Genomic DNA, 20,979 nt, shown 5'->3' with positions numbered 1-20,979 from the left:
ATCCTTTCCTTAATGATCTTCTTTTGTTCCTTCCTTCTTAACCCTTCTTGCTGCCTTTTTCTTTCCTCCTCCTCAGCTCTGATACTATGTTATAAAATCAGAAAGGTAGAAATATTTTCTTATATTGATAATTACTTGTGATATTCTTGTAGTCTTATTAACTTAACTTTATATTATTCTTTTATCTTCTTTCATCAAGCAATCATCAAATCAAAACATGAAGATCAATGACACAAGATATAGGCACTTAGCTAGGGCTAAAACCCCTCTAGAGGGGAAAACCCAGTGAAGCTCTTCCATTAGAAAATTCAAATTGAGATAGACCAAGACTTTAGACCAAACCAAATGACCTTTCTCCTCCAACAAGTCAGCCCTCAAACCGTCCTTCCAAACTTCAAAGATCAACTACAACAATACTGCATCAAAGACAAAAATTTTGGCCCTACTGCTTCAGAATTTCGACCCAGTGTCATGTCTGCAACTTCGGCCCACCTGCAGCTTCAACTCCTTCACATGTGTGAGACAGAGAGAGAAAAATCAACTTCTTTTGCTTGACAAATACTTTCTTCTCCTTCGCTAGGTTTTCCTACTCCTTCTGTGAATATCACACATTTTCCTTCAATAACTGCAGATCAAACTTGTTGAATTTGTCTCCAAATGAGGTCGAGTTACTGCCTTTATATAGTGGATTCTACCTCCCAATTAGGTCGACTTGTCCAGGTTGAGGCTGACTTCGTGGAGGAGGCCTAAATGACTTATTTGACACTAAAATAAATTTCTTTCTTGACTGATAATGCCCAAGTAGTGTCTGTTACATAATGACAAGGACAAGAATTCTTGACACAAACCCTAGAAGTCTACAATGGAGGATTTGACCTAAAAATCATTGACCCAAGCATGAAACCCATGCTTTAATAAGTCAATTTCTTTTACAATAAAATTTCTTTTTGCTTCTTTTGAAAAATACATTACATCATGACTCAAATACAATTTTGAACACTGTCACTACTTACATTTAGCACATAGTTGGGATACCCTCAGGACATAGGATTGCACAGATCCCCCCTTGTTCATATTCAATTCCTTGAGTTTATTCTTCAAGGAGAGGATATGATTCAAGTTGTTGACCTCATACATCCCAACCAGCTTATCATAGATGTCCTTAGACTTGTTCAATTTTCCAACATAAACAAGCAAATGATCTTGCAAGGAATCAATAAGAATTTTCTTAGCTTTGATCTCACCTTTCTTATACTTGGACTTGGTAGCAATAGGAGCATTTTCTAGAGGCTCAAGTACTTTTCCTTCCACATATTCCAAGACATCATTTTCATCCAATATTACTTCCAACCTATCCTTCGAAGCAACAAAATTTGATGAGTCACCCAGCTTCTCAGAGTCCTTGAAGTAGGAGGTAGACATCTTGACCAAGTCAAATAGGCTCCTTTAACTTCTTTCAAAGATGATTGCTCGTCTACTGATTCGTTGGGCTTGTATTCACCTTAGATTTGATACCATGTTAATTTTCCACTATTCTATGCTATTACAATTACTTAGCCCAATCTTTTCTTCAATTAGCAATCAAATTTAATCTTTCAATGATAAATATCAGTTGTAGATAGAACAATAAATGCAATGTACAATAGTAGACAATCAAGAGCAATGAAATGAGACACAAGATTTGGTTAAAGACTAGGGCAAAACCCCACAATGGGCAAAACCCTTTCAAATTCTTCTTTTATTAGATTGTCATCAAATGTTCAGTCGAGAGATACAATAATTCAATTCATTAACAAGAGTCAAAGTCGAACCTTTGACTATCCAACTAAATCAACCAATCAATATCCAAATGATGAGCCCAATAGTCAAATATGGTCAACAAGTCAAATCTGCAATTTTGGTCAAAGTTAATGGCAGCAACAGTTATCCTAGATGGTCGATGGTCAATGGTCATCTTGCCTCCAAAATAGCTTGGTCAACTGTCCAAAAATGCGGTCTTGAATGCTGGTAAAATGAAGTCAAAATAGTCCCAAAACAGTCCTCCAAAATTGGTCAAAGTCAAAGTCAAAGTCTACTGAAACCTTAGTTGCAAAACTACAGTCAACCAAGGTCAAAGTGCCTAGAAAAGTTCATCCTCCTTGCCAAAGAATTCGGCTTGCAAAACAGATCCAAAATATGAAGTTGTTGACGGTGCTGGACCCGCCAACATTCAAGGGATCTCCCCGGAAGTCCCAACTAGACCTCACAACGTTTGGTGTAGGAGTCCCATCCGGTACGATAGCCTGGTTGCCATTATCTTAAAGATATGCTTTAGCTCTTGCTTGTTAGAATGTGAGAGTGGTTTGCTTTGTCTTCGAATGAGGTTCGCGTGCCTAGTGAGTGCTTAGTGCCGCTTGTGTCAAAGTTCTTTCACTACAGAGGGAGAGGGTGGAAGTGAGTCTCAGGTTGAAAGGGAATAGTCCCAACTCTGCTAGAGACACACAACACAACATGACATGCGCAGCTTCCAGCGAAGTAGTCCATACAGATGCGGCATTCACAAACACAACGTGAATAAATATCACATACAACACCTAGCGGAATAGTCCACATGAGTACGACGAGCGTTATAACAAATTTACAAGAATGCATCTGTCGAGTGTACGACGGGCTAGCCTACACTGGCGAGACAGCGTTAACAACTGATACAACACATTTCCAATAGCATATGTACTAAAACAACTGAAATAGTTCAACTGTCTTAATACAGGTTAAAGCAACATGCATTACAAGCATCCAAAGAATAGTCTTACAAACGAATACAATACATGTGTGAAAACGTGTTGGCTTGTTAATGGACTTCTGAATTAAGCGAAAGTTCCAAGACACATCCATACACCATTACATCACTAACCTCGATAGCGGGGTATTGGAGCCACTGCTCGCTCCTCAAAGAAAAGATTACAGACTCTCAAGGCTATGTGGGAGGAGCCAAGGTGAAAAGTACTTTGCATGTACAAATGAGGGGTATTTATAGCCAAGGGTAAAACTGGCCCTTGTGACTGTTCGACTTCCCTCATGACTGTTTGACTTACATGACTCTTCAACTTTACATGACTCTTTAGATTTACATGTGGGTCTCTTGGACTTCCACGTTACATTACATTGATTACAACAGTGTGGCCCATAGTAGTGATGTGGCCGAGATGACTCATGACATGACTTGACACGACAGAGTTGGCATGTTCATGCTGGTGGTGGTGTGCATGTCGAGCTGCAGCATTGTTGATAATATCAACGATATTCGAAAATATCGCGATATTTTCGGCAAAACGATATATCACCGAGAAAATATCGCGATATTTTCAAAATATTGGCAAAATATCACGATATTTTGAAAATATCGGCAAAATATCGCGATATTTTGAAAATATCGGCAAAATATCGCGATATTTTGAAAAAATCGGCAAAATATCGCGATATTTTGAAAATATCGGCAAAATATCGCGATATTTTGAAAATATCGGCAAAATATCGCGATATTTTGAAAATATCGGCAAAATATCGCGATATTTTGAAAATATTGGCAAAATATCGGCTATGTTTAAAAATTTGGAAAAAATATTTTTTATGCTTGCCGATATTTGCCAATATTTTGCCGATATTGCCGATAAGATGTTTTCTGGACCCTCGCCGATATTTTGCCGATACCGATATTTTCAACACTGAGCTGCAGTGCTGTTGAGTGATGGATGTGCTCTTGGTGTATCATAGCTTCACCTCCGCATGGAAAGGTGTGCAGAGTCTTTGATGGTCTTGGTGTTCGCTTGATGTTGCATGTGCACGTCACTCCTTCGCTTGTACTTTGGCATGCTTCATGTGTTCATCTGTTCGCGAACAAGTCTCCTCGCATGCGCTCCTTGTTCATCCTGTTTGTCGTCGCGCCATGTCTCATCCATGTACCTATATCTGCACTCACTTATGACGAGACAACATCAAATCCAAAAATCTACTAGTCTACCATGATGCATTGTCTTTTGCTTTCGGATGCAATTGACTGGGAGAGCGGACAAGGCTCTGCAACTGTGTAAGGCAGATTTCAAGTTGGGATGCGGGCTCTGGGCACTGTCCATGAAAACTATGCAGAGGTCACTGGGAGGCTGAGATGGGCAATCCGGATCAGCAGTGACTGTCTGCGGGATTTGGCTCGGCTGGAGGGCAGATTTGCACAATTTTTTCAGGGAGACAGTGTAGGCAGCAGAGGGAGACTGGCAATGAAAACTGCGCAATTTCTCCGGGGAGCTGGCAGCGCGCTGCTGGCAAAAATTGCGCAATTTTTTTGGGGAGGTGGCAGCGGGAGGTTGCTAGCAAAAATTGCGTAGAGTTGGGAGTCTGGCCTGTTGGACATCCCTGTGCAGTTTCTGAGCTGAGCGAGATGCTTGGCAGCTGGGAGACTGCTCATGAAAACTGCGCAGTTTTCAGGATGAGCAGCAGGCCGGCTGACAGGGTGACTGGCTGGAAAAACTATGCAATTTTTTAGGGCAGTGCAGTGATAGGCAGCGGGTGTCTGTCGGCATGTCTGCGCAGTTTCTTCAGTCAGCAGAAGCGGGCATGCTTGGCAGCTTCTGCGCAATTTTTTGGAGTGAGGCCCGGGGTCACTGCCTGGTCAAACTCTTCGGTTGACCAGCTAGAGGCTTGGTTGATTTGCTTGTGGGTAGCGCAGATTGAGATGGCTTGCTGGGAAACTTTTGTGCTGTTCTGGGTGACAGTCAATCGAGTCGATTCCAGGATTGCGTAGTGCAGACTGCTTGGGAGGCAGCCTCAAGCTCTGCGCAATTCTGGGCAGCAGTACATGTTCACTGAGGGTTGAAACTGCGCAGTGCAGCTCAACAGAGGTCTGGCTGTTGGGGTTGGTCCGGTCGACATAGCTTCAACAAAATGACTAAGTGTGTGAACAAGTGACTTCGTACATGCATGACCTTGCGAACACACACTCAACATGACTTGACGACAAGATGCCTCGAACCATCAAGACAACATACACTCAGTGTGATTGACCGACGGTGCGAGCGACAAGCGCGACACTTGTGATAGATCGTTGAACGATCGTGACGACACTTGCACGACAGTGCATACAACTTTGTGTGTGAGTGCGACAGATGTTTACATAGCGAATACAACTTGTACACACGATGCATAGCCAGAACATGGCTGCAAGCATGACATTGTGACCAACATGAAAAAAGATGTCTGATGAATGGTAGAGCGAGGAGGGTGCAAAGACTCAACACGAGCTCACGGGATGAGCTCGTGTGCTTGCACACATTAAGGAAAAACCCAAGGAAGGCTTCGAAATTGGATGGAGGCCAAAATTTTGGAGGGTTTTGTAGCTGCTACAACACCTGGCGACACACTGGTTGAACTCTAGCTTCTCTGTTTTGGTCCATTGACAGCGCATGGCCTTGGTCTTTTAGGGAGTATTGAATCGTTGTGCAGGTTACTTCGGCTTCCCCACTTACCCCATGGACAGACATGGTTCACCTTTCGCCAACTCAATCAAACACAACAACAGATTTCAGCTTGATCACAATGTTTAGAAATCGAGAAGGGTAGTTTGGGTCGTGAGTTAAAATTTTAAGTTTTCATCTCTGGTGTTGCTCTGCTGCTAACAGGCCTGGACAGTACCCCGACGGAGTCACGCAGGAATACATGCATTGCTCCACTGCCAGCGAGCCTGGTCAGTACCCAGGTGCAGTTGCATGCTTCACCTCTTTGCGCAGGAAGCCTCTATTCTTTCGCCTTTGTATTTTTTAAAAGAGGACTGTGCATAGGCACTTATTTATTTTTGGGGCGGAAAAGGGATCTCGACTTATCAAGAGCAGGAGAGGTTGTTCCTTCAAAGAAGCATGTAAGACCTTTGACATAGGTTTGCTTGTTTAGATTTTCCCCTTCTCCGTTTCTACTAGTTTGAGCTTAAACACACAGAGCAGAAGGCTGAGTACAGGCACGAGGTTTCCTAGTGTGGACACAGGTTCATGGTTGGACCCAAGCTTCCCTTGCAGACGGCTCATATTTTCTATCAAGACTTCATCGGCCGAAGGTTACAACCAAGCACAGAGAAGACGGACACAGGATTGGCCAAGTGCTGCAGTGTCACAAGACTCCTTGGATCTCAACCACATACTCATTCAAAAGCCAGAACTCAGTAGAGGGAAACACTTATTGAAAAAACAAAAAATAGCATGATATTAAGCAAACAAAACAAAGCAAAGCAAAAATAGTAAAGTAAAGCGAAAAGACAACAAGCAAGCAAAGCGAGCAAGCAAACAAACCAAACCAAGTCAGCAAGCAAACAAACATGCAAACCAGAAAGAAAAGACAAGCAAGAAAGCAAACACTACTCCTTCTATGCTAAACGGTTGGGGTTATGTGAAATGAAATTTCCAGTGAAGCCACCGTAGGCGTACCCGACCTACGACCACAAAGATACAGGGGATTAAAATAGATAAAAAATAGTGTGCAATAGAAAATACAAAAACTCGACAAACTTGCACACGAGAAAAAAGGTCCCGCCTATGGGCAGAAAGATGTGTCACAACCACCCAGCACACATGCTCACGTCGTCGGCGACTACCGTTTTTCAACAAACCTTGGAGGCCTCTTGTGAGTGTGTGTTCTTCTGCACCAAGTTTCTTAGCGAGTGCGAGGAAGGACTGAAGCTTGTTACCTGCAACATAACTCGCCAAGTAAGATTGTTCCAGCCATTCAACGATTGGATCATAAAATTCATGATGGCTGCTTTGAAAGATTCGTGATCTTTGAGAAGATGGGTTCCTGATTCGAGAGAGGGGATCACGATGGGAATCTGGTACGGATAGATAGATCTGATCATTCTCGTTGGTCATGTCAAGACAGTGAGGACCTGCCATAGCCATCAGCGCAGGCCGAAGTGCCTCACCTGCTTGACAAAAGTTTGAGGAGAAAGATGTTACACGGTGAACTTTGAAGATCATAATGCGCGAAGCGACTGTCATTGGATGTACTGTTGGGAAAATGATAAACTGCATGACAGTCACCCAAGATAGAAGAAAGATCAGATGAGTTGGTCGAGATGCCAGATTCCCAGTTTGACATGAACATAGAAGATTTTTGAACAATCTTGCGAACACTCTGAATGATGGAACCAAGTTCGCTATGTGCTAGATATGACAGAACACCCACCTGCAACTGGTGAAAAATTGCACAGGTATCATGGTCATCACAAGAATGTAGGAAGGATACTAGCACTGTGACTGTGTGAAGCCAGTTGGGGTGTGGTGAAATGAGAGGAACTTGATTTGTGTGATAGCTTCTGCATTTGTCATCACATAGGGAGATTGCTGGTGTGATGAGCGGGCAGATTTGAAGTGCAAGATTTGCAAGAAGACCAAGGAGCTGATCACGAGAGAGAACATCTGATAAGTATGATTCTGGACAAAGATAGTCTTTGAGATGATCAACTTCACAGTTCCATGATTGCATGAGGGATGGACACTCCCAACCCGAATTGGATGTAAGAGAAGTGCATGAAGATGGACATGCTGTAACAGACTCGTGGATTCAGTCATTAGTGAAAATTTGAATTTTGAAATATCACACCTGGAATAGTAAATATTTTTTACATGGGGATCCACGTCGAGTGAAACCATGCAGATAGACGGATTGTGCGTGAGAAACAAGATCTGATTTGGTTCGAGGGGCTTACCAGAGTCGCGAGGTCCTGACATAACCATCAACAGACGTTGAAGTGCCTCGACTCCCTGGCACGTCCTGGAACTTTCCAGAATTGAAAATTTGCATTTTGAGATGTGAACTAGATCATGCATGGCTTGAGGATGACTGTTGTTGCTGATTTCAAAACTGCTCTTAAGATGTCAACCATATCTTTCATAGACCTCATCAAATTTTCCAGCTTTAGCAAGTTGACTTGACGAGTTGTCTTCATGCAACACACAAGATGATGACGAGTGGGAAGAGTTTTGTGCATTGAGACTGTTCTCATCATGGACAACCTCACTGCCTAGTATCGATCGAGGAGATAACTCATCAGATGAAGAAGCAAGAGAACAGGGAGTATCTCTGCCGCATGTAGATGCGCTGTGAATGGTAGGACACACAGGAAAGTGAGGTGCAAAGGAAGTTTTGATATGGATGTCTGCTTTGACCGGTGCGCATTCTAGATCTGAGTTAGAGTGTACATGAGAGAACAATAGATCACATGATGTGCTTGGGCGTTCATCACAACATACGGAAGCATGGGAGTGATGACAACCCAAGACTGGAGGTTGATTGAAAGAATTAATTGTGCATGATGTTTCACCAAGATTAGCGGATTGAGAGTCAATCAAGAATGGAAGCTCAATGTCTTGATGTGAACCATTTTGAAACATAGAAGAGGAATTGATTGTGTCTTCACCTTCCTGCTCCTCCTCCTATATAATGAGACTGCCTTGCACATGACTACAACTTGAGCCAATAGCTTGAGAATCAAGAGAATGCACACAGCTAGCTTGTGAAGCGGATTGATCAAGCGAGTCATGGTACAAGGAGTCATGGCTTGTAGATGATGGAGGATAACAGAGACACAGATTAGACTCAAGACTTGGGTTATGAACGGTGATGTCCTCTTGCAGAATGGAGGAATGAATCTTCGCCATAGGCTTTCTGAGCCATTATGGAATTTCCTCCATGGGAGTGGGAGACGGCTGAGAAGATGGGTTGGGAACATGCTGCGCAAATTTCTCAGCTTTGCGACGGCTGCGAGGGGGCACCATCTGCGCAGATTTCTTAGCTTCACAGCTGCTGCGAGGGGGCACCCTCTGCGCAGATTTCTTAGCTTCATAGCTGCTGCGAGGGGGCACCCTCTTCGAGATCGGAAAGGGAGGAGGACAAGGAACAAACGAGGTGTTGGGTTCCTCCTCTGCAAAATGAGGGGTCTCATGATCCGCAAGAGTCGAGGAAGAAGGGAAATCAGGAGGTTCACCGTTTCGGGAGACATGAACCAAGTGTTTCAACTCTTCGCTCATGAAGTTAAGGTCCACAAACCATTCAGGAATTTCGTGACAAAGGTGAAGGAAGCAAGTAGAAAAGTCCTCAACTGGCTAGCCAAGCTTCATTCTTAAACGAGAGATTCTTTCATAGACATCTTGGTGGTTACACTTATCGAAGGCTTGATGGAGCTCCTTGAGGAGAGTGAGAAGGGAATGGACGGAAGTAGGTGGCAGGGTATGACACCACCGATTAGCACGACCTTCAAGGGTGAGGAAGAAAAGTATGCAAACAAGCTCTTCACTATCGATTTCATGAGATTCGCAGAAATGAAGAAAATCAGAAATATGCTTGGTTATGGACGTTCTGTCCTCACTGTCAAACTTTAACAAGGACAAGTGATTGAGAAGCTCATCGGGGATTGATAGTTGATTAAGGGAGAAATGAGAGAAACACCCCGGGAGCACGAATTGTGTATGATCCATTTGGTAAGAGATTCAAACCAGATGTAACAGGCTCATCTTGTCATCTGGCCCTCCTTCTAGTGCCAGAAATGTTGATGGTGCTGGACCTGCCAACATTCAGGGGATCTCCCCGATATGAAGTCCCAACTAGACCTCACACCGTTTGGTGTAGGAGTCCCATCCAGTACGATGGCCCAGTTGCCATTATCTTAAAGATATGCCTTAGCTCTTGCTTGTTAACACGTGAGAGTCATTTTCTTTGTCTTCGAACAGTGAGGTTCACGTGCCTGGTGAGTGCTTAGTGCCACTTGTGTCAAAGTTCTTTCACTACAGAGGGAAAGGGTGGAAGTGAGTCTCTGGTTGAAAGGGAATAGTCCCAACTGTGCTAGAAACACACAACACAACAAGACATGCACAACTTCCGGTGGAGTAGTCCACACAGATTCGACAGTTACAAACACAAGGTGAACAGATAACACGTACAACACCCAGCGGAATAGTCCACACGAGTGCGATGGGCATTATAACAAATTTACAAGAATGAACCTGTCGAATGTCCGGCGGGATAGCCCACACGGGCAAGACATTGTTAATAACTGATACGACACATTTCCAATAGCTTATGTACTAAAACAACTAAAATAATTCAACTGTCTTAATACAGGTTAAATCAACATGCATTACAAACGTCCAAAGAATAGTCTTACAAACGAATACAATGCATGTGTGAAAGCAGGCTGGCCTGTTAACAGGGTTCTGAATTAATCGAAAGTTCCAAGACACATCCATACACCATTACATCACTAACCCCGATAGCGGAGCGTTGGAGCCACTGCTCGCTCCTCAAAGAAAAGATTACAGACTCTCAAGGCTATGTGGGAGGAGCCAAGGTGAAAAGTCCTTTGCATGTACAAATGAGGGGTATTTATAGCCAAGGGTAAAATTGGCCCTTGTGATTGTTCGACTTCCCTCATGACTGTTTGACTTACATGACTCTTCAGATTTACATGTGGGTCTCTTGGACTTCCACGTTACATTACATTGATTACAACAGTGTGGCCCACAGTAGTGATGTGGCCGAGATGACTCATGACATGACTCGACACAACAGAGCTGGTATGTTCATGCTGGTGGTGGTGTGCATGTCGAGTTGTAGTGCTGCTGAGTGATGGATGTGCTCTTGGTGTATCATAGCTTCACCTCCACATGGCAAGGTGTGCGGAGTCTTCGATGGTCTTGGTGTTCGATTGTACTTTGGCAAGCTTCATGTGTTTGTCCGTTCGTGAACAAGTCTCCTTGCATGCGCTCCTTGTTCATCCCGTTCGTTGTCGTGCCATGTCTCATCCATGTACCTGTATTTGCAATCACTCATGACGAGACGACATCAAATCCAGAAATCTCCTAGTTTACCATGATGCATTGTCTTTTGCTTTCGGATGCAGGTGACCGGGAGAGCGGACAAGGCTCTGCGACTATGTAAGGTAGATTTCAACTCGGGAGGCGGGCTCCGGGCACTGTCCATGAAAAATGCACAGAGGTCATTGGGAGGTTGAGATGGGCAATTCGGATCAACAGTGACTATCTGCGAGATTTTGCTTGGCTGGAGGGCAGATTTGCGTAATTTTTCCAGGGAGACAGTGCAAGAAGCAGAGGTAGACTGGCAGTGAAAACTGCACAATCTCTCTAGGGAGTTGGCAGCGGGATGCGAGAGGCTGTTGGCAAAAATTGTGCAATTTTTCTAGGGTGCTGGCAGCGCGCTGCGGGAGGCTGCTGGCAAAAACTGCGTAGAGCTGGGAGGCTGGCCTGCTGGACATCCCTGCGTAGTTTCTGAGCTGAGCGAGATGCTAGGTAGCTGGGAGACTGCTCATGAAAACTGCGTAGTTTTCAGGATGAGCAACAGGCCAGCTGACAGGGTGATTGGCTGGAAAAATTGCGCAATTTTTTAGGGCAGTGCAGTGACAGGCAGTGGGTGTCTGTCCAGCATGTCTGTGCAATTTCTTCAGTCAACGAAAGTGGGCATGCTTGGCAGCTTCTGCACAATTTTTTGGAGGAGTGAGGCTCGGGGTCACTGCCTGGTCAAACTCTTTAGTTGACTAGCTGGAGGCTTGGTTGATTTGCTTGTGGGCAACGCAGATCGAGATGGGTTGCTGGGAAACTTCTGTGATGTTCTGGTTGACAGTTAGTCGAGTTGATTCTAGGATTGTGCAGCGTAGACTGCTTGGGAGGCAGCCTCAAGCTCTGTGCAATTCTGGGCAACAGTACATGTTCACTGAGGGCTGAAATTGCGCAGTGTAGCTTAGCAGAGGTCTGGCTATTGGGGTTGGTCTGGTCGACATAGCTTCAACAAAATGACTAAGTGTGTGAACGAGTGACTTCATACATGCATGACCTTGCGAACACACACTCAACATGACTTGATGACAAGATGCCTCAAACCATCAAGACAACATACACTCAATGTGACTGACTGACGGTGCGAGCGACAAGCGCAACACTTGTGATAGATCGTTGAACGACTGTGACGACACTTGCGCGACAGTGCATAGAACTTCGTGTGTGAGTGCGACAGATGTTTACATAGCGAATACAACTTCTACTCATAAGACGAATCTTGTGCATAGCTAGAACATGGCTGCAAGCATGACATTGTGACCAACATGCAAAAAGATTTCCGATGAACGGTCAAGCGAGGAGGGTACAAAGACTCAACATGAGCTCACAGGGATGACCCCGAGTGCTGGCAAACATCAAGGAAAAGCCTAAGGAAGGTTTCAAAATTGGATGCAGGCCAAAATTTTGGAGGGTGTTGCAGCCGCTACAACAGAAGTCAAACCAAGTCAAAATACTCCCAAACACCAAAAGGTCAACACTGGTTCAAGGCTGGTCAAAGACAGATTTCTTCCCAATTTGAAATTTTCTCTCCTCTTCGCACATGTGAAAGAAGACTTGCAATTTCAAACTTGTGCGAACCTCCACGAGAAGAAGAAGATGTGTGTGATGTGTGTCCAAATGAGGTTGACTTGTATTTATATGTGATTTTGGAGACCCAATTTGTCCTTTAGGCTGACCTGTACCTTTGTGCACGAGGATTTTCTCATTTAAAATATATTTTTCCTTGACCGAATTAAATTCTTCCAAGGGCAAAGAGGGTCTTCTATGAGGAAAATTGTCCATGTTAATGTTTTTTAGGGTTATATTGTTTTTTGCTTTGATAATTGCATTTCATTATTTACATATTGAATTCACCCTACAACATCATAACATCATTAATGACATATGCAATTATATAGAATGAACAATATCATCATCAATGCAGCTGAACATAAAGGAACAATAGAAGAAAAACATTCACACATAGAGACACCATGATTGGTCAGAGACTAGGGCAAAACCCCACAGGGGGGAAAACTCTTTCAAATTCTTCTTATTATTATATTGTCATAAAATTTCAGCAAAGAGAGGGTACAATCATCCAATTCTTCATTCACAAGGCTACCCAACAAAACCAACGAAACTATATTCCAGAGATGAACCCAACAATAATACTATTCAAAATCATGATTCAGAAGCCTACAATCAACTGTCAACATCTGCAGAAGCCTATGGTCAACTGTTAACATTTGCAGTCAATTGTCGAAATTTGCGGTCAATTTTTGGAAAAGAAACTCGAGTCTTGGCTGCATGGAGCTGACAATCATGTGTGTGGCTGAAGCCTTTCGACCGCACGCAGAGGCTTGCATGCATGCGGCTGCAATGAAAATGTCCCGTGGCAACCCTGTGGTTGCGAACCAAAACCCCTAATCTGTATGTGCGAGCTTTGACCTTGCAATTTTGGACCTGTGCGAATGAATTTCCTGTGAACCAATTTCAGTCCTGTGTGAGCCAAAACCAAATAAGAGAGAAGAAGAATGATTGATTATGATGTCCAAATGAGGGTCACTTGACTTGTATTTATAGCCATCCAAGGGTGTCCAATTTCCTTTTAGGGCCGACCTGTCCTTTTGTGCACATGTGGGTTTCCATAATAAAATTATATTTTTCCTTAAATAAATTAAATTCTTTCAAGGGCTAAGAGGGGTCTTTCTTGATTAGGAAGATTGTCCAAAGGAGGGAATTTGTCCTTGAGCTGCCAAATTAACAAATGGGTCCTCTATTTTGGGTTCATAAGTCCTCAAATCATGTCTTTGAATGACCTCCACATCATCAAAATGATTTTAAATGAGTGCCATGTCATATATTCATGTTAGAACCTCACTCAAGTGACCCTTCCACATCATAATATGTTCAAAAGAAACACCAAGACTGTCATATGTGATCAGACATGTAGGTTGTCCCTCAAGTATAAAAATCGACTCAAAACATGCCAAATGGGAAGAGCGCTCTAGGGTCTTGCACATGGCATGTGTTAAGGATGTCCATGTGGATTCAAGTAGACCATTTGTGCCTCAAAGATTGTTACCAATGCCTTGAGAACTGTGAGATGAACTTGGCAAATGTGAAACTAAATGATCATGTGCAAAATCACCTTCAAAGGCTTACAGACAAAGTATGGTACACACATAACAGACAAGGGGTCCATGTGGGGTAAAATAGGTGTGCTAAACAACAGGTGTGACCTTTACAAAGCCCAATCACCTTTACATAGCAAATAAAACAAGTGAGTAGCTAGGTGTTCCCATAAACATTGTATCTTGGTAGACCCCTCTCAAGATGCTCGAAGACCTACCAGGGCATAAATGCTCGACTTGGTGGGAGTTGCCACCATCAAGGGATAGTTAGCTAGAGCAATAAAACCAAGCACCTTGAGAATGGGGACTAAAAGGACCTGCCACGACTCTTTGGCAAAGGGAATTTTGGCTACCAATTAATCAACCCTTGTGGGCTGAATACAACAAAATCATCACACTTTTGGCTCATCATGGTGGTCACATCTGACAAAAAAAATATAGGGTACACTGCAAAGAATTTGAGGTGTAACACCTCATAATAATAAAGTTACTTTATGCTTTAGTGTTGTATTATTGACTTAAAGTACACAAGCCATTTTAGGATTTATGCATCTAAGGTTTTCCTTTCCTTTGCTATAAGAGATGGTGGTTCACTTCTTATTATTATCCAAGAAGTATTTCTCTCTTTCAAGTTTACTCTTGTTCTTGTTTGGTTTCTTTGGTATTCAATTTTCGTAATATGGCTCAAAACAAAGAAGATAAGATCTAGAAAAACACATTGGAAAAGGCTTCAAAAAGCATACTGGAAAAGCATATTGAAAAAGAACATGCCGAAGATAAATATTTTCACACATTCTTTCCATAAATGGTATCCAAAAATGTGATCAATTTCCAGAAAGATTTATTTTTATTTTTATTTTGACCTAGTTTGGCCCTAAATTTTCATGTTCTTTGATCGCCAAAACTGAATATATTCACTTCTCCATAAAGGGCATCGAGAAATATGATCAATGCCCAAGAATATGAACTTTTCTAAATTATAAATTTCTCAAAATGACAATTCTCGGAAATCACAAATCACCCTTTTAAAGCCCCCTCTTTCCCATACCAAGTATTGCATGTCACATGCAATCATGGTAAACTCATTCCAAAAAAAAAAGGTGTTAAACTCTGTACTAGTGTGAATGTGGATTGATCTTGGAGGATAACTACTCTAGAGATCTTATGCAAGAAACGAGTTTAACCTCTAACTTTGAGAATGATGATCTATGGCCATGTGTTAAGTCTGGCTAAAGCACTCACAAATTGCAATGGCGAATCAATCAAATTGTATTCATGAACCATTGGTGCTGAATCAAGTGGTAATGTATACATGAATCTTTGATACCAAATCGACGAACATGAACTTTTGAGAAGTTCGTCCTTAGTGATAACAAGACCTAAGCAACTCAGCATTCCTTCACAAACTTTTTGTTCCACATGAACCAATTACTAGGAATTTATTATTGTTAGTCTTGCCAATATAACTCCTAATTCTAGCTTAGATCAAAATGAAGTGTAGGAACTGCAAACCTATATTGACTTGGATGTAGTCTTTACTCTTAGCACTGGGAGGCATCCTTTTTTTGTGTTCTGCACATGTACATAATGTTGTTTAGGCCATCCTCTAGTTGTCTATTTACTGCTTCTAGTTAAGCGCGCTTGAGCCAGAGGAGTTCTGGGATGGGTGACCTCCTGGGAAGTCCTGGTTACCGGGTGCAAGCCCCGGAAGTGATGATTGATGCTATGTGATTCGTTCTCCACATTTCACTAGTTTCAATCCCACTTCTTCACCCCTGTGAGCATCACCCGATGCAATGAGTGCTAAGTGAACTATTCAAAAATCATGAGAAATTAGTCAGTTACGACTACCTCTCATGGAAATGGTCATACGTTTGAATGACTTACTTAACGCAGTTGAATCCCAAAAATGATATCTAATATAATGCACTGCGTAAATCCCCCATACTTAAATTCAGAAAGAGTCAAGGGATCTCTACTTGAATGGTTCATGAGGCACAATACTTGCTAAGGTTTTGCAAATGGGGTAGCAAGCTAAGTGGGCTTGATTGTGGGGAAAATCTCCACAGTTAAGCGCGCTTGAGCCAGAGGAGTTCTGGGATGGGTGACCTCCTGGGAAGTCCTGGTTACCGGGTGCAAGCCCCGGAAGTGATGATTGATGCTATGTGATTCGTTCTCCACATTTCACTAGTTTCAATCCCACTTCTTCACCCCTGTGAGCATCACCCGATGCAATGAGTGCTAAGTGAACTATTCAAAAATCATGAGAAATTAGTCAGTTACGACTACCTCTCATGGAAATGGTCATACGTTTGAATGACTTACTTAACGCAGTTGAATCCCAAAAATGATATCTAATATAATGCACTGCGTAAATCCCCCATACTTAAATTCAGAAAGAGTTAAGGGATCTCTACTTGAATGGTTCATGAGGCACAATACTTGCTAAGGTTTTGCAAATGGGGTAGCAAGCTAAGTGGGCTTGATTGTGGGGAAAATCTCCACAGTTAAGCGCGCTTGAGCCAGAGGAGTTCTGGGATGGGTGACCTCCTGGGAAGTCCTGGTTACCGGGTGCAAGCCCCGGAAGTGATGATTGATGCTATGTGATTCGTTCTCCACATTTCACTAGTTTCAATCCCACTTCTTCACCCCTGTGAGCATCACCCGATGCAATGAGTGCTAAGTGAACTATTCAAAAATCATGAGAAATTAGTCAGTTACGACTACCTCTCATGGAAATGGTCATACGTTTGAATGACTTACTTAACGCAGTTGAATCCCAAAAATGATATCTAATATAATGCACTGCGTAAATCCCCCATACTTAAATTCAGAAAGAGTCAAGGGATCTCTACTTGAATGGTTCATGAGGCACAATACTTGCTAAGGTTTTGCAAATGGGGTAGCAAGCTAAGTGGGCTTGATTGTGGGGAAAATCTCCACAGTTAAGCGCGCTTGAGCCAGAGGAGTTCTGGGATGGGTGACCTCCTGGGAAGTCCTGGTTACCGGGTGCAAGCCCCGGAAGTGATGATTGATGCTATGTGATTCGTTCTCCACATTTCACTAGTTTCAATCCCACTTCTTCACCCCTGTGAGCATCACCCGATGCAATGAGTGCTAAGTGAACTATTCAAAAATCATGAGAAATTAGTCAGTTACGACTACCTCTCATGGAAATGGTCATACGTTTGAATGACTTACTTAACGCAGTTGAATCCCAAAAATGATATCTAATATATTAGTGGTATTTTGTCTCTTCAACAATAATCTCACAGGGAGTTTTAGCTTCTCTTTGTTTGATTTGATTGCCTCCTTTCTTCAATGTTTTGTAAAGTAACAAGAAAACTTTGCATTTATGACCTTTTGTATTCTTTGCTAGTTTCTTAACGTAGAAATAGAGCTATAGTATTGGTTTATGGTTATCTGGAGCACCATACTTGAACCAATGCCACTCCATACAGTCAATGATCATTTTAAACATGGGTTTCTCTCTATTGTTTTACATTTTGTGCATATCTTTTCCTGAAAGGTCCTCTTAAATTCTGAATGCTCCTGTATCATATATCTGTTCTGTGAAGATTATTTCATAATGCTTATATGTCATTTGGCAATTTGGCCCTTTATCAAATACTTTCAATCCACAAGCTTGACCCTTCAGTTGTTGAATTATCCAAAGAAATGGCATTTTCCGTTTTGGATAGGATTTGCTGTTTCATGACAACTTAACAGAATGATCATATGTCAAAAGTATAATGACAAAAAACTTAGCGATATATCAAGATAATGGAAAGTTGGATAAATGCATTTGCAGGAAAGCATTATTAACACAACCCCTTACATCCAATCATTAAGGACATTTACTTTAGCATGAAAGACGATGCATGGTTAAAATTACTGCTTTGTTAAATAGACCATATAGTCTAATAAAGATTGTTATGCAATAAAATTATCCTGTTATGTGTAGAAATACTTCTAAAATTATTTGGTTGCCATTTAAGACATTCCGTTTGGCATGGGGTAGATGCATGCCAAATGCTGATTTCATGATTTTGCTAATTTTCAATCTATCAAAAATGCAGCCTGTTTATATGTTTGCCAACACTCTTGTTTCATATTCGAATCGGCTTTCTTATGAATGTTTTGGTCATTGAGGTTGAATTTAAGGCCTTGACTGTTAGCATCTTCATCTATCATATGATTAAAAGATTCCAGATATGCTGAAACGCCATTTCTACTAAAGTATTCCTCTGTTATGCTAGAGTTTTTTAACATGTTAAATGATTCTAATAAATATCAGGATGCTGCACGGCATGTTGGAGAAGAGATAATTAAAGCTTGTATTGAGCAAGATATCTCTCAAGTAACCATTGATCGCAATGGATTTGCTCAAGGGAAAAAAATGTCAGCCTTTGAGATCCCTATTCGGCAACATGGATTTTTACACTAGCTTTTAACTGGACATGCTGTTTTCCATGTAAGGTTGTGAACATGGAGAACTTTTCTTTTTATCCACTGAAGTAACAATTGATTTTTCGCTGCACTGCTCGTTGCAATTACGGCATAAAGTAGATTCAAGGAGTAGATCCAGGTCATCTGGATTGTAACAATCCTAACCTGGTTTGGACCATTGGCCCTCAATAGACTTCGTCTAACAAGTATGGAACATCCTCTGTTTAAACATTCGGATCATGAGAACACATATTGTCTTGTCAAAAATAAAGGTTGCACTGTGATGCTCTTATTTTATGGAATGCTTGCTTTGTTCTCCTTTTTCAACAGAGATTGAGATACCTTCAGGTGCTATCTATTCAATTCATTTGTCTCATATAACTATAACTATTATGCAATCCACTTTTAGACTGGTTAATTTGTTGCATTTTACAAATGATGTTCTATTTTTATTTTATTTATTTGCTTGGATGTGCACTTAATGTTTATATCAACGTAGATGCTCTATATAGAGAGAGTGAGTCTTGAAAGTGGTTAGTTAAGGGCATAAACTTCAACCCCTTACTAATGTCATTTCTTAGTAGAGGTTGCAAGAACATACTTGTGATTGTGGCAACATCGAACTGACAGTGAAATTTTGGTTGTAGGATGATCAAGAAAGAATTTGAAATTACACAAAGATGAAAATTAGTGCTCTCGTGGATTTCTTCCAATAGTAAATGAAGTGATTATGAGAAAACAATAAACGGCTATGTTTAGAATCCCATAGAGAGCAGATTATATGCTTTGCCTTAAATAAGCCTTTCCTTCTATCTTCTTCATTAAGTATAGCAGCATGGTCAGAGTCACCCAAACAACTTCCAACTTCTTAGCCAATTGGAGTAAATAGATAAAAATTTTCACAGGTACCATAAAACTTCAGGAAACAATGGTCTCTACACTTCTCATTATTCAACAACAATAATAAACAAATAAATGTGGGTGTAAAACAGGGTCCTCATACCACTGGACTTTCACACCCTACAATCCCCTTTGAGGCACCCATTGGACCCCTTAAGAAGACTATATATGTGACTCTCTCCTCCTCACTTGGACAATTCATTTCACACATTTTTCTGTCTACTCCAGCAAGTTCTGTGGAAGGAAAGGAGGATGAATTTTAGAAGGAGAAAAGAGGTCGAAAACTAGAGAAGGGCTATGGGACATGGCTTGGGATATCTCTTATTCTTTGGTATTGATTTGGTTATCCTGATGATGTTTCTAATGTATTGATGTATCTTGAAACTCTCTCTCTCTCTCATAAGGAAGACTTTTCTGGGTTTTCCCCTTGTGGGGTTTTCCTTGGCCTCAGGCCTAATTTCTGTGTCTCTTGTGTCATGGTTTCATGGTTTATTTTACTTCTTTTTCATGATTTAATGGATGATTAACTGCTTAATGTTAGATGAAAATTAGTAATGATCATTTGAAGCTGCAAACTGTTAAAGAAAATTAATTCTAGCAATGCCCTAGTTAAAATCAACATGGTATCATAGCTGGAGGGGCATTGAAGAATCTTCATCAAAGAGCAGTCTGAATGAGACCAAGGATTCTAAGGCCAAGTCTCTAATTTATCCTTAAGGTATGTACGAGTTTTTTGAGGTCCTAATATGAAGGTCCTTAGGCATGCTTCTTATACAAGGGTCTCGGCCATTAGACCTTTTATCCCCTTGTTGTTCTTAAATGATCTTCGGCCTTCAAATCCGCAAAATCTAGGGTGCCTCATCCTTCAAGAAAGAGACTTTCAGATCCTCCTATATCTTTGTTCAAACAAGGTTCTAGGCTCATTCAAAGGAGTTGAGGCATGCAAGCTCTAAGACCTATTCTTTAAGGCTTATTTTTGTTACAACCATTTGAAATAATCGAGGCCTCCTAATCCTCTTGTCATACGATGTAATCTGAGATATGCCCCCATGTTATAATTAAGACTCCTTTGCGTCTATTAAAGTCAAGTATATATCTCTATTTCTGTGAGACTCTGGGCATATTTTCCAGTACTAAGGCTATGACCTTCCCCTCAAGAGGCATCATATAAAAGACCTCCCTTGTCTTCTTTTGATAATCTTATAGATCTGGTCTATGCGAAGGCATCTAAGGAGAAGGCTTCAAAGTATATGGCAATATGGTTCGAGTTTAAATGTCTCCATTGTGATTCGAGAATCTGAGTCTTTGAGCTATTATTGAAGATTCAAAATTCCAAGGGTCAATCAATTGTTTCTTGACCCAAATTTTATGAGGCCTGAATTTATATTTTTGAAGAGGATCAATCTCATGCTACAACAAAGGACCTACTTTATGTCCTGGTGGAAGTTTTTTCTATGTGGAGGACTGAATCTATGTTCCTATGGAAATCTGAATCCATGTCACTGTATTATGAAGTTCAGAACTAACTTCCCTGATCTGAGTCATAGGCTACTGCAATAGAACATGAGGTCAATAGCCCATCCTTGTAATGATCACTTACTGATCATCTCTAGACTGAGACCCTGACGAGGATCCACTATGGCGAGATTCTA

General features: G+C 41.6%; 1 protein-coding gene across 2 annotated transcripts in view; it reads left to right on the top strand.

The window, feature by feature from the left end:
- LOC149176107 (uncharacterized) overlaps window positions 1-18,754 on the top strand; it is a 175,753-nt gene extending 156,999 nt beyond the window's left edge. Inside the window, exon 5 of one of the 2 annotated variants that reach the window (XM_089419858.1) lies at window positions 18,276-18,754. In XM_089419858.1, coding sequence (XP_089275984.1) covers window positions 18,276-18,425 — 150 coding nt within the window. In that variant the 3' untranslated portion in view covers window positions 18,426-18,754. The remainder of the gene's footprint in view (window positions 1-18,275) is intronic. The other variant, XM_089419859.1, reaches the window with a different exon arrangement.
- The last annotated feature ends 2,225 nt before the right edge of the window (window positions 18,755-20,979 follow it).

This window comes from Pinus tabuliformis, chromosome 4_1 (assembly GCF_031772625.1).
Source record: "Pinus tabuliformis cultivar Carrire ecotype Pingquan chromosome 4_1, CPIR1, whole genome shotgun sequence".
Classification (NCBI taxonomy): Eukaryota; Viridiplantae; Streptophyta; class Pinopsida; order Pinales; family Pinaceae; genus Pinus; species Pinus tabuliformis.
This window is presented reverse-complemented; position numbering and strand designations above follow the sequence as displayed.